The sequence below is a fragment of the Calidris pugnax genome, unplaced genomic scaffold, assembly GCF_001431845.1.
Source record: "Calidris pugnax isolate Ruff unplaced genomic scaffold, ASM143184v1 scaffold269, whole genome shotgun sequence".
Taxonomy (NCBI): domain Eukaryota; kingdom Metazoa; phylum Chordata; class Aves; order Charadriiformes; family Scolopacidae; genus Calidris; species Calidris pugnax.
The window spans coordinates 1,548,430-1,561,104 of NW_015091347.1; the positions used below are offsets into that span (position 1 = coordinate 1,548,430).

Genomic DNA, 12,675 nt, shown 5'->3' on the forward strand with positions numbered 1-12,675 from the left:
TTTTCTGTGCAATCTGGGACCCTGTAGCAGCCAGGTCTCGCCGTATTTATCGTGTACGTCCCCGAGCCCGAAGGGTGGCGGCTGCCTGGAACAAAGAGAAAGCTCCTTTCTGCCTTTTGTTTCTGCCACGGCTCTGCCAGCGCAACCCCGGACCTCAGCCACCTGGCTAAAGCCAAAAGACTCTGACGCCACACGTCCACCTCAGAAAGCTTGATTTTAGGGTGAAGGTGCCTGTGATTAACTTGATGTTAATGAAGCCAGAGGCCAGCGCTGCTTCCGCTGTTTTATCCCAGCTGGCATTCGCTGCTTCACAGGAGCGCAGTTCAAACCCTGGCAGGTTTTGTCTCAAAATAACACCCCCCCCTTTTTTTTTTAAGTATTTTTAATTTTTTGGGCCCTGCACTGCGTGTTACAGAGCAACAGCAACACTACGTGTTAGGGCTTGTGACACCAGCCTGCTCCGGAGCTGCCAGTAGCTCCTGTCTAGGAGAAGTGAGCGGCTTGAATCCTGGTGGGAAAGCTCCATGAGTATTATTAGCTGGTGATTTATTATTTTTTTTTTTCTTAATTCAGACACTGCCTGTATTACTGTTGGACTTCACAAGAAGCAGAAGACTCAGCACAACATTTTTGGCAAAGGGCTGTTTGGAGTAATTACTGCTTTGAGCAAAAGCTTATGGGACAGCTCAAGAGCAGCCCTCATTTTGTCAGGCTTCTAATTGCAGACCTCGAGTTTCTTACCAGGCGTGTGAGGAAGAGCAGGCATGGAGCTGGAAAGTGTTAAATTAATGCTGGATTTAGCAAAGATGTTTTCACACCTCTCTGGGCTGGCTCTGCTGGTGTTTCTCTTCCAAAAATGAGTGGCCTGGCATGATGTTCTGCTGCGTAGAAATACAGGGTCCTCTGTTCCTGAGACCACAAGTTCGTTAATGTGAGATACTGTGGAATTAACATGATGAGTCCGTTCTCTGGCCGTACGTTTGAGGGTGGTTGGCTGATGGGAAGCCAGTGAGGGCAGGGAAGGCTGTTGGAAATCACCAGGGTGTAGTTACCCCACTCAGAACGATGCTGTTAATGCCTGTTGTGGTCCTGTGTTTTCTCTCTCTGCAGGCTCCATCCGTTTCCCCTCTCTCCAGGATGAGAGAGGTTTGGGTTCGGCTTTTCCCCTCTCCCGGTAGTTGATAGTTTCGGAACCAGAGGTGATGCTGGAGTCGAGATGGCAGACAGCGTGAAAACCTTCCTTCATGACCTCGTCAGGGTAAGTCACTGCCTTTCAGGTCCCTTTATCGCAGGGACTCGTCTCGTTTGCTTTACTGATGGTTGTTCTTCCTCAGGGAGTACCATCCTTCCTACGTCATCAAGGGGGGATTAAAAATTTTGAAGGAAAAGGGGCTCTTGAAGATCTGTGGTCACAATCTAAAGTGAGAGGACTTCACATGAGTCACCTGGGTAGTGACGCTGTCCTGGCTCACGCTGGCTTCCTTGGGGTCTTTTTTTTGAAGTGAAATTTTGATAAGGGTGGCTGTGGTGTCCTCTGGAGGTGGAAATAGCTGCCCGTGGAGTTCCCAGCCTTTTAAATGAGTAAGGCAAAGACTTCTGGGGTCTTCGCTATTACCAGGTTCACAGGGATGTGGTTGATGTTTCTGGGACAAGGACAGGTGCTTTTATTTGTAAGGAAATAAGCGTCAAGTTCTTACAGCTGGGCTGCAAGGACTTTGCACATCCTAAATATTTTGTATAATTCTATGTTATTTGCCTTAGAAATGCTGGCAAAGGGTGAGGGGCTTTCTGCCAGGCAGAAGAAACGTGCTGTGAGAGATCTGACTCTTTGGCTTGTGCCAGGATTATAAATAGCAGAGATTGGATGAGAAATCACACCTTTAAAAAAAATAATATAGTGCTGTTCCTAAAGATGTTGGAACGTGTGGTAATTTAGGTCACTGGGCCATGGAAAATAGTCAGTGTAGCCGCTCCAAACCTTGGCTCCAGCTGCACCTGGCTTCCCTGGTTGGCCGAGGAGTGGGCCTGGCCCTGTCCAAGTCCCTTTCCGTAGCTGGGAGGTTTTCCATGGCCTGGGTCAGCCACATCCCGTTCTCCCTCTCCCTGCGGGGTGGAGTGTGACACACTCCTCGTGTCCGCAGGGAATTAAGGACTCCATCTGGGGCATCTGCACCATCTCGAAGCTGGACGCCCGCATCCAGCAGAAAAGGGAAGAGCAGAAGCGAAGGCGAGCAAACAGCGCGCTGGCCCAGCGGAGGTTCCACATGGAAGAGAAGAAGCAAGAGAAGTGAGTATGGGGCCGGACGGGTCATAAATGGGGTAACTCCCTCCTTTTATTCGTCTGTTGAAGGCAGAACTTGTGGTGTGCGTTTGCTAATGGTTCATAAACCCAACCGCGCTGAAGTGCAGAGCCAATAAATCAGAAAAACATGACACAAAATCACAGAATCACAAAATCTTAATGGTTGGAAGGGACCTCTGAGGTCATCGAGTCCAACCATACACACACAAAAAAGCCTCTACAATCTCAGGCACTGGAGCATGCCCTGAAGTGCCACATCTACACGTTTCTTCAATCCCTCCAGGGATGGTGACTCCACCACCTCCCTGGGCAGGCTGTTCCAGGGCCTGACCACCCTCTCAGGAAAGTCATTCTTCCCAATATCTCATCTAAACCTCCCCTGCCCCAACTTCAGACCATTTCCTCTGCTCCTGTCATTATTCCCTTGGGAGAAGAGGCCAACCCCCACCTCTCCACAGCCTCCTTTCAGGGAGTTGTAGAGGGCAATGAGGTCTCCCCTCAGCCTCCTCTTCTCCAAACTCAACATGCCCAGTTCCCTCAGCCTCTCCTCGTAGGACTTGTTCTCCAGACCCCTCACCAGCTCTCCTGGTGGCTCTCCTCTGGACACGCTCCAGCACCTCAATGTCCTTCCTGTAGTGGGAGGCCCAGAACTGAACCCAGCCCTCGAGGTGAGGCCTCACCAGTGTACAGAGGCACCATCACTGCCCTGCTCCTGCTGGCCACACTGTTCCTGACACAGGCCAGGATGCCTTTGGCCTTCTTGGCCACCCGGGCACACTGCTGGCTCCTGTTCAGCCGTCTGTCCACCAACACCCCCAGGTCCTTTTCTGCTGGGCAGCTCCAGCCACTCTGCCCCCAGCCTGTAGCGCTGCAGGGGGTTGTTGTGACCGAAATGCAGGACCCAGCACTTAGTCTTGTGGAACCTCATCCCATTGGCCTTGGCCCATTGATCCAACCTGTCCAGGTCCCTCTATAGCGCCTTCTGACCCTCAAGCAGATCAACACTCCCACCTAGTTTGGTGTCATCTGCAAACTTACTGAGGGTACACTCAATCCCCTCATCAAGATCATCGATAAAGATACTATACAGGATCACACGGGGTTGGAAGGGACCTCTGGAGATCATCTAGTCCAACCCCCTGCCAGAGCAGGGCCACCCAGAGCAGGTTGCACAGGAATGTGTCCAGGCAGGTTTTGAATGTCTCCAGAGAAGGAGACTCCACCACCTCCCTAGGCAACCACTTCCAGGGCTCTGCCACTGTCACAGTAAAGAAGTTCCTTCTCATGTTTAGGTGGAACTTCTTATATTCAAGTTTGTGCCCATTTCTTCTTGTCCTGTCCCTGGGCACCACTGAAAAAAGACCGGCCCCATCCTCCTGACGCCCATCCTTTAAGTGCTTATAGGTGTTGATCAGATCCCCCCTCAGTCTTCTCTTCTCCAGACTAAAAAGACCCAAGTCCCTCAACCTCTCATAAGGGAGATGCTCCAGGCCCCTCATCATCTGGGCCCATGTGGACTGCTGTCCCCTCTCCAGCAGTTCCTTGTCCTTCTGGAACTGGGGAGCCCAGAACTGGACCCAGTGCTCCAGATGGGGTCTCCCCAGGGCAGAGTAGAGTTAGGGCAGGATGACCTCTCTTGACCTGCTGGTCGCACTCTTCTTGATGCCCCCCAGGATGCCATTGGCCTTCTTGGCCACAAGGGCACGTTGCTGGTTCATGGGCATCCTTTATTAAACAAGACTGGCCCCAAAACTGAGCCCTGAGGGACGCGCTGTGGGGGATGACATGCCCTTTTCCCACTCCATGCGATGGAACTGGAACTGTTTTCCTGAGATAAGAACTCAGACCTTTCATGTTGTGTGACGACTCAGAGCGTGCAGTCGGTTTGAAGTGATAATAGAAGGCGTGGAGCTCTGCAGGCTGGAGGAATGGATTTCTGGGTCTCTTTTCTTCCTCAGCTCTCATGCTGTCTCTCGGAGACAGGTCGCTGTTGGCAGCTGTGGGGTGAAGGAGGAAGCGGCAGCTCAGATCTGATTTACGCGTCTGGGGCAGATCAAGTATCATTTTTTTTTCCCCAGCCTTGTCGCGTTCTGCGTCCGCCGAGGCTGGAAATGCCAGAATTATATCCATGTGGGAGCAAAACAGCATCTGCTCTTGTGTCTGACTCCCAAACTGCGCTGAGGTGTTTCTCCACTGCCCTAATTATGGTGGGGCTGGCATTTCACGCAGGCAAAAAGACATTTTTAAGACATATTTACACGTTATTCTAAGTTGGCGGTAATCTGACTTTATCTCAAGATGATGGAAGACTCTCCCCGTGTCCCACAATCCTGATCTTCCCCAAAGGTTCCTGCAGAATTATGTATATTTTGGGGTGACTAAACAGTTGTATTTTGCTATTTTTATTTGTAACAAATCCCTTTGGTAACAGAAGGTGTCGGGAGAAGTTCTGCAGAGTCCTGCAGAGCTGCTCTTGCCCGTCCATAGACAGGCTGCAAAGAGAGAGAAGCCAGGACCACCCTGAGCAGAACAAAAAGCAGCCAAAAAGCCCTGATTTTATTGTGGCAAGAGTTTGAGGAGATCAAAGCCTGAGATCTCTAATAAAAACGTAGAACGTTGGAAGAAAGCTTTTCTTCCATTTCGGTGCAGATGTGGGGAATTAATAAAGGCTGGAAGAGTCTCCCTGGTGTGGATCCGTGCACTGGCTGACACCCAGGGTGAGCCTGCACGGGGATTTCCTCTGGCAATTCCCCTGGTCAGATAGAAGCAGCATCCAGCTGGTTCTCCATGACACTCCCAAAGTGTCCACGATGTGGGATGCGAGGCTGGAGAGGAACCTCATGAAGTTCAACGAGGGCAAGTGCAGGTCCTGCCCCTGGGGAGCATTGACACCATCTGCAGGTTAGGGATTGACCTAACCTCCCTTGAAGAGAGGGAGCTGGTGGACAAGTAGTTGCCCACAACCCAGCAACGTGCCCTTGTGGCCAAGGAGGCCAATGGTCTCCTGAGGGGCTCAAAAGAGTGTGGCTGCAGGTGGAGGGAGGTCATCTTCTCCCTCTTCTCTGCACTGGGGAGCCACATCTGGAGCACTGGGTCCAGTTCTCCAGTGAAGAAGGACAGGGAACTGGTGGAGAGGGGATAGCAGAGACTATGAAGATGATGAGGGACTGGAGCATCTCTCTGCTGAGGAAATTCCATCCGGGCATGAGGAGGAACTTCTTTGCTGTGAGGGTGGCAGAGCCCTGGCAGAGGCCGCCCAGAGAGGTGGTGGAGTCTCCTCCATCTCTGGAGACATTCAAACCCCACCTGGACATGGTCCTGTCCAACCTGCTCTGGTGATCTCCAGAGGTCCCTTCCCACCCCGGCCAGTCCATGAAGCAGTTTGTCACTTGTTGGGGGGACGTTTATCCAGGCACCGGGACCTGAACGCGTCTCGCCCCTCTCTCCCCGCAGCGAGCCCCGCATAGTGAGCCGGATATTTCAGTGCTGTGCCTGGAACGGAGGCGTCTTCTGGGTGAGTGGGTGCTTTTGGGTGGTTCTTCTGGTGAAATCCCCGTGGAAGCCCATGGGGGGTCGGCCGGCGCTCCCTGTCCCCCCATGCTGCATTTTAAGGAGATGGGACCAGTTGGGACACCTCCACACCTCCCCAGCTGCTTCTCCAGGTCTTTGAGACCACAAATATCCCCCCCCTCTTGCTCCGCTGCAGCCGGGGATGTTCCTTCCCCGAACCAAATATCGATATTTTAAAGCCATTTCCCCATCTCTGAGGTTTCCTCCTTAACCGCAGCCCAATTAATCACCCCTCCTCGTTTCTTTCTCCCCTCCAGCTTAGTCTCTTCTTGTTCTACCGCGTATTTATCCCCGTCCTGCAGTCGGTGACGGCACAGATCATCGGTAAGTCCCCGTCCCGGTGGTGGGGTGGAAGGAGGAGGTTCCCCACCCCGGTTCCTCATGCGTTCCTCCCCATCCCCTCTCCCCAAGGCGACCCTTCCTTGCACGGTGACGTCTGGGCTTGGCTGGAGTTCATCCTCACCTCCATCTTCAGCGCCCTCTGGGTCCTGCCCCTCTTCGTCCTCAGTAAGGTGGTCAACGCCATCTGGTTCCAGGTGGGTGACAGGGACACGGACCAGGGGGGATCCCCTCCTTGGGGTGGCACAGCAGGGTGGGGGCTTTTCGGCGGCGGATGAAATCCCACCTAAAAACGCAGGCTCTGGGTGAGCAAAACCAGCTCATCCCACCTCTTTGGGACTTCATTTCCCTGGAGCGCCCGTTTTGCTTTTCAATTTCATTTCCCTCGAGCCATTTTTTCTTTATTTTGGGGTTTTTTGGGTTTTTTCCCCCTGGCAGGACATCGCGGATCTGGCGTTCGAGGTGTCGGGCAGGAAACCTCACCCCTTCCCCAGCGTCAGCAAGATCATCGCTGACATGTTATTCAACCTCCTGCTGCAGGCCCTTTTCCTCATCCAGGTGGGACGAACAAACTCCCCTCCCTCCGGGGCCGCGTTTTCCCCCAAATCCAGAGAATCCACAACTAATCGTTTTCTTTAATTTCTATTTCATTAAAATCCCAGGGGATGATCGTGAGCCTCTTCCCCATTGACCTGGTGGGCCAGCTGGTCAGCCTCCTCCACATGTCCCTGCTCTACTCCCTCTACTGCTTCGAGTACCGCTGGTTTAACAAAGGTGAGGCCTTTTTTGAGGGGAATTCCTCCGGATTTGGGATCCGAGGCTCAATTTTCTTTTGATTTTAACTGGAATGAAGTTTTTTGGGTTTTTTTTTTTGTGATCTCCAGGCATCGAGATGCACCAACGGTTGTCCAACATCGAGAGGAACTGGCCCTACTACTTCGGCTTCGGCTTGCCGCTGGCTTTCCTCACGGCGATGCAGTCCTCTTACATCATCAGGTGAGGCTGTTTCCTCCCTTTTTATTATTTTTTTATTGTTTTTTTTTTTTAAATAAATAATATTATTATTATTATTATTATTTTTCCCCTCTTCCAGCGGTTGCCTCTTCTCCATCCTTTTCCCTCTCTTCATCATCAGCGCCAACGAAGCCAGGACCCCCAGCAAAACCTAGTGAGTTCCCTGCCTCCGCCGGGAGGTACCCTAAACCCGCAGAAATCACCCCAAAAATCACCCGCCGCCTCCCGAAAATTCCCAACTCCGGGAGCTGACGGGCCCTCTCTTCCCTTACAGCCACTTCCAGCTCCGGCTCTTCTCCCTGGTGGTTTTCCTCAGCAACAGACTCTTTCACAAGACCGTTTACCTTCAGTCCGCCCTCGGGGGGGCTTCCTCATCCTCATCCTCCTCCTCCTCCGACCGGCTCCTCTCCCCGCAGCCCTCTCCGGCCAAACACGCGGCTTCTCCGGGCCACTGAGCGCCCCCCCTGCCCACCCGCCGCCGCCGCCGCGGGAGGAGACGCGTGGGACCCCGGTGCCGGTTCTGCCCCTCCCCTCGCTGCCACGGAAAAAAAAAACACGGGAAGGGTTTTTTGGGGAAAAGAAAAAAAATATGGATTTTTAACACCTCGCGCCCTGCCCTGGTTTTATAGCGGACTCTTTTTGTACCCGTGCCATCCGGTCCCCCTGCATGTCCCGGCCCGGTGGGCTCGCTCGGGGAGGGAACCGGCGGGGGGGGTGGTCCCCCCCCCCGGGGGGGCAGCTTCTACCTGAGCATACTGCACACTGTTCAATCACTTCCCTAGTCCTACTCACCACACTGTTCCTGATACAGGCCAAGATGATGTTGGCCTTCTTGGCCACCTGGACACCCTGCTAGCTCAAAGTCAGCCGACTGTCAACCAACACCCCCAGGTCCTTTTCTGCTGGGCAGCTCCAGCCACTCTGCCCCCAGCCTGTAGCGCTGCAGGGGGTTGTTGTGACCGAAATGCAGGACCCAGCACTTAGTCTTGTGGAACCTCATCCCATTGGCCTTGGCCCATTGATCCAACCTGTCCAGGTCCCTCTATAGCGCCTTCTGACCCTCAAGCAGATCAACACTCCCACCTAGTTTGGTGTCATCTGCAAACTTACTGAGGGTACACTCAATCCCCTCATCAAGATCATCGATAAAGATACTATACAGGATCACACAGGGTTGGAAGGGACCTCTGGAGATCATCTAGTCCAACCCCCTGCCAGAGCAGGTCCACCCAGAGCAGGTTGCACAGGAATGTGTCCAGGCAGGTTTTGAATGTCTCCAGAGAAGGAGACTCCACCACCTCCCTAGGCAACCTCTTCCAGGGCTCTGCCACTGTCACAGTAAAGAAGTTCCTTCTCATGTTTAGGTGGAACTTCTTATATTCAAGTTTGTGCCCATTTCTTCTTGTCCTGTCCCTGGGCACCACTGAAAAAAGACCGGCCCCATCCTCCTGACGCCCATCCTTTAAGTGCTTATAGGTGTTGATCAGATCCCCCCTCAGTCTTCTCTTCTCCAGACTAAAAAGACCCAAGTCCCTCAACCTCTCATAAGGGAGATGCTCCAGGCCCCTCATCATCTGGGCCCATGTGGACTGCTGTCCCCTCTCCAGCAGTTCCTTGTCCTTCTGGAACTGGGGAGCCCAGAACTGGACCCAGTGCTCCAGATGGGGTCTCCCCAGGGCAGAGTAGAGTTAGGGCAGGATGACCTCTCTTGACCTGCTGGTCGCACTCTTCTTGATGCCCCCCAGGATGCCATTGGCCTTCTTGGCCACAAGGGCACGTTGCTGGTTCATGGGCATCCTTTATTAAACAAGACTGGCCCCAAAACTGAGCCCTGAGGGACGCGCTGTGGGGGATGACATGCCCTTTTCCCACTCCATGCGATGGAACTGGAACTGTTTTCCTGAGATAAGAACTCAGACCTTTCATGTTGTGTGACGACTCAGAGCGTGCAGTCGGTTTGAAGTGATAATAGAAGGCGTGGAGCTCTGCAGGCTGGAGGAATGGATTTCTGGGTCTCTTTTCTTCCTCAGCTCTCATGCTGTCTCTCGGAGACAGGTCGCTGTTGGCAGCTGTGGGGTGAAGGAGGAAGCGGCAGCTCAGATCTGATTTACGCGTCTGGGGCAGATCAAGTATCATTTTTTTTTCCCCAGCCTTGTCGCGTTCTGCGTCCGCCGAGGCTGGAAATGCCAGAATTATATCCATGTGGGAGCAAAACAGCATCTGCTCTTGTGTCTGACTCCCAAACTGCGCTGAGGTGTTTCTCCACTGCCCTAATTATGGTGGGGCTGGCATTTCACGCAGGCAAAAAGACATTTTTAAGACATATTTACACGTTATTCTAAGTTGGCGGTAATCTGACTTTATCTCAAGATGATGGAAGACTCTCCCCGTGTCCCACAATCCTGATCTTCCCCAAAGGTTCCTGCAGAATTATGTATATTTTGGGGTGACTAAACAGTTGTATTTTGCTATTTTTATTTGTAACAAATCCCTTTGGTAACAGAAGGTGTCGGGAGAAGTTCTGCAGAGTCCTGCAGAGCTGCTCTTGCCCGTCCATAGACAGGCTGCAAAGAGAGAGAAGCCAGGACCACCCTGAGCAGAACAAAAAGCAGCCAAAAAGCCCTGATTTTATTGTGGCAAGAGTTTGAGGAGATCAAAGCCTGAGATCTCTAATAAAAACGTAGAACGTTGGAAGAAAGCTTTTCTTCCATTTCGGTGCAGATGTGGGGAATTAATAAAGGCTGGAAGAGTCTCCCTGGTGTGGATCCGTGCACTGGCTGACACCCAGGGTGAGCCTGCACGGGGATTTCCTCTGGCAATTCCCCTGGTCAGATAGAAGCAGCATCCAGCTGGTTCTCCATGACACTCCCAAAGTGTCCACGATGTGGGATGCGAGGCTGGAGAGGAACCTCATGAAGTTCAACGAGGGCAAGTGCAGGGTCCTGCCCCTGGGGAGCATTGACACCATCTGCAGGTTAGGGATTGACCTAACCTCCCTTGAAGAGAGGGAGCTGGTGGACAAGTAGTTGCCCACAACCCAGCAACGTGCCCTTGTGGCCAAGGAGGCCAATGGTCTCCTGAGGGGCTCAAAAGAGTGTGGCTGCAGGTGGAGGGAGGTCATCTTCTCCCTCTTCTCTGCACTGGGGAGCCACATCTGGAGCACTGGGTCCAGTTCTCCAGTGAAGAAGGACAGGGAACTGGTGGAGAGGGGATAGCAGAGACTATGAAGATGATGAGGGACTGGAGCATCTCTCTGCTGAGGAAATTCCATCCGGGCATGAGGAGGAACTTCTTTGCTGTGAGGGTGGCAGAGCCCTGGCAGAGGCCGCCCAGAGAGGTGGTGGAGTCTCCTCCATCTCTGGAGACATTCAAACCCCACCTGGACATGGTCCTGTCCAACCTGCTCTGGTGATCTCCAGAGGTCCCTTCCCACCCCGGCCAGTCCATGAAGCAGTTTGTCACTTGTTGGGGGGACGTTTATCCAGGCACCGGGACCTGAACGCGTCTCGCCCCTCTCTCCCCGCAGCGAGCCCCGCATAGTGAGCCGGATATTTCAGTGCTGTGCCTGGAACGGAGGCGTCTTCTGGGTGAGTGGGTGCTTTTGGGTGGTTCTTCTGGTGAAATCCCCGTGGAAGCCCATGGGGGGTCGGCCGGCGCTCCCTGTCCCCCCATGCTGCATTTTAAGGAGATGGGACCAGTTGGGACACCTCCACACCTCCCCAGCTGCTTCTCCAGGTCTTTGAGACCACAAATATCCCCCCCCTCTTGCTCCGCTGCAGCCGGGGATGTTCCTTCCCCGAACCAAATATCGATATTTTAAAGCCATTTCCCCATCTCTGAGGTTTCCTCCTTAACCGCAGCCCAATTAATCACCCCTCCTCGTTTCTTTCTCCCCTCCAGCTTAGTCTCTTCTTGTTCTACCGCGTATTTATCCCCGTCCTGCAGTCGGTGACGGCACAGATCATCGGTAAGTCCCCGTCCCGGTGGTGGGGTGGAAGGAGGAGGTTCCCCACCCCGGTTCCTCATGCGTTCCTCCCCATCCCCTCTCCCCAAGGCGACCCTTCCTTGCACGGTGACGTCTGGGCTTGGCTGGAGTTCATCCTCACCTCCATCTTCAGCGCCCTCTGGGTCCTGCCCCTCTTCGTCCTCAGTAAGGTGGTCAACGCCATCTGGTTCCAGGTGGGTGACAGGGACACGGACCAGGGGGGATCCCCTCCTTGGGGTGGCACAGCAGGGTGGGGGCTTTTCGGCGGCGGATGAAATCCCACCTAAAAACGCAGGCTCTGGGTGAGCAAAACCAGCTCATCCCACCTCTTTGGGACTTCATTTCCCTGGAGCGCCCGTTTTGCTTTTCAATTTCATTTCCCTCGAGCCATTTTTTCTTTATTTTGGGGTTTTTTGGGTTTTTTCCCCCTGGCAGGACATCGCGGATCTGGCGTTCGAGGTGTCGGGCAGGAAACCTCACCCCTTCCCCAGCGTCAGCAAGATCATCGCTGACATGTTATTCAACCTCCTGCTGCAGGCCCTTTTCCTCATCCAGGTGGGACGAACAAACTCCCCTCCCTCCGGGGCCGCGTTTTCCCCCAAATCCAGAGAATCCACAACTAATCGTTTTCTTTAATTTCTATTTCATTAAAATCCCAGGGGATGATCGTGAGCCTCTTCCCCATTGACCTGGTGGGCCAGCTGGTCAGCCTCCTCCACATGTCCCTGCTCTACTCCCTCTACTGCTTCGAGTACCGCTGGTTTAACAAAGGTGAGGCCTTTTTTGAGGGGAATTCCTCCGGATTTGGGATCCGAGGCTCAATTTTCTTTTGATTTTAACTGGAATGAAGTTTTTTGGGTTTTTTTTTTTGTGATCTCCAGGCATCGAGATGCACCAACGGTTGTCCAACATCGAGAGGAACTGGCCCTACTACTTCGGCTTCGGCTTGCCGCTGGCTTTCCTCACGGCGATGCAGTCCTCTTACATCATCAGGTGAGGCTGTTTCCTCCCTTTTTATTATTTTTTTATTGTTTTTTTTTTTTAAATAAATAATATTATTATTATTATTATTATTTTTCCCCTCTTCCAGCGGTTGCCTCTTCTCCATCCTTTTCCCTCTCTTCATCATCAGCGCCAACGAAGCCAGGACCCCCAGCAAAACCTAGTGAGTTCCCTGCCTCCGCCGGGAGGTACCCTAAACCCGCAGAAATCACCCCAAAAATTTAAATAAATAATATTATTATTATTATTATTATTTTTCCCCTCTTCCAGCGGTTGCCTCTTCTCCATCCTTTTCCCTCTCTTCATCATCAGCGCCAACGAAGCCAGGACCCCCAGCAAAACCTAGTGAGTTCCCTGCCTCCGCCGGGAGGTACCCTAAACCCGCAGAAATCACCCCAAAAATCACCCGCCGCCTCCCGAAAATTCCCAACTCCGGGAGCTGACGGGCCCTCTCTTCCCTTAC

General features: G+C 53.0%; 2 protein-coding genes across 2 annotated transcripts in view; both read left to right on the plus strand.

Moving 5' to 3' along the window:
• LOC106899319 (etoposide-induced protein 2.4 homolog) overlaps positions 1 to 7,799 on the plus strand; it is a 9,091-nt gene extending 1,292 nt beyond the window's left edge. The window contains exons 2-11 of the mRNA XM_014961101.1: positions 1,111 to 1,258; positions 2,142 to 2,287; positions 5,756 to 5,816; positions 6,130 to 6,196; positions 6,284 to 6,408; positions 6,650 to 6,769; positions 6,874 to 6,985; positions 7,096 to 7,207; positions 7,305 to 7,379; positions 7,500 to 7,799. Coding sequence (XP_014816587.1) covers positions 1,217 to 1,258; positions 2,142 to 2,287; positions 5,756 to 5,816; positions 6,130 to 6,196; positions 6,284 to 6,408; positions 6,650 to 6,769; positions 6,874 to 6,985; positions 7,096 to 7,207; positions 7,305 to 7,379; positions 7,500 to 7,680 — 1,041 coding nt within the window. The 5' untranslated portion in view covers positions 1,111 to 1,216 and the 3' untranslated portion in view covers positions 7,681 to 7,799. The remainder of the gene's footprint in view (positions 1 to 1,110; positions 1,259 to 2,141; positions 2,288 to 5,755; positions 5,817 to 6,129; positions 6,197 to 6,283; positions 6,409 to 6,649; positions 6,770 to 6,873; positions 6,986 to 7,095; positions 7,208 to 7,304; positions 7,380 to 7,499) is intronic.
• Positions 7,800 to 10,107: 2,308 nt separating this feature from the next.
• LOC106899286 (etoposide-induced protein 2.4 homolog) lies at positions 10,108 to 12,411 on the plus strand. The gene is made up of 8 exons (XM_014961042.1): positions 10,108 to 10,142; positions 10,680 to 10,812; positions 11,126 to 11,192; positions 11,280 to 11,404; positions 11,646 to 11,765; positions 11,870 to 11,981; positions 12,092 to 12,203; positions 12,301 to 12,411. The coding sequence occupies exons 1-8, from the start codon at positions 10,108 to 10,110 to the stop codon at positions 12,374 to 12,376; spliced, it is 780 nt and encodes a 259-aa protein (XP_014816528.1). The 3' UTR covers positions 12,377 to 12,411.
• The last annotated feature ends 264 nt before the right edge of the window (positions 12,412 to 12,675 follow it).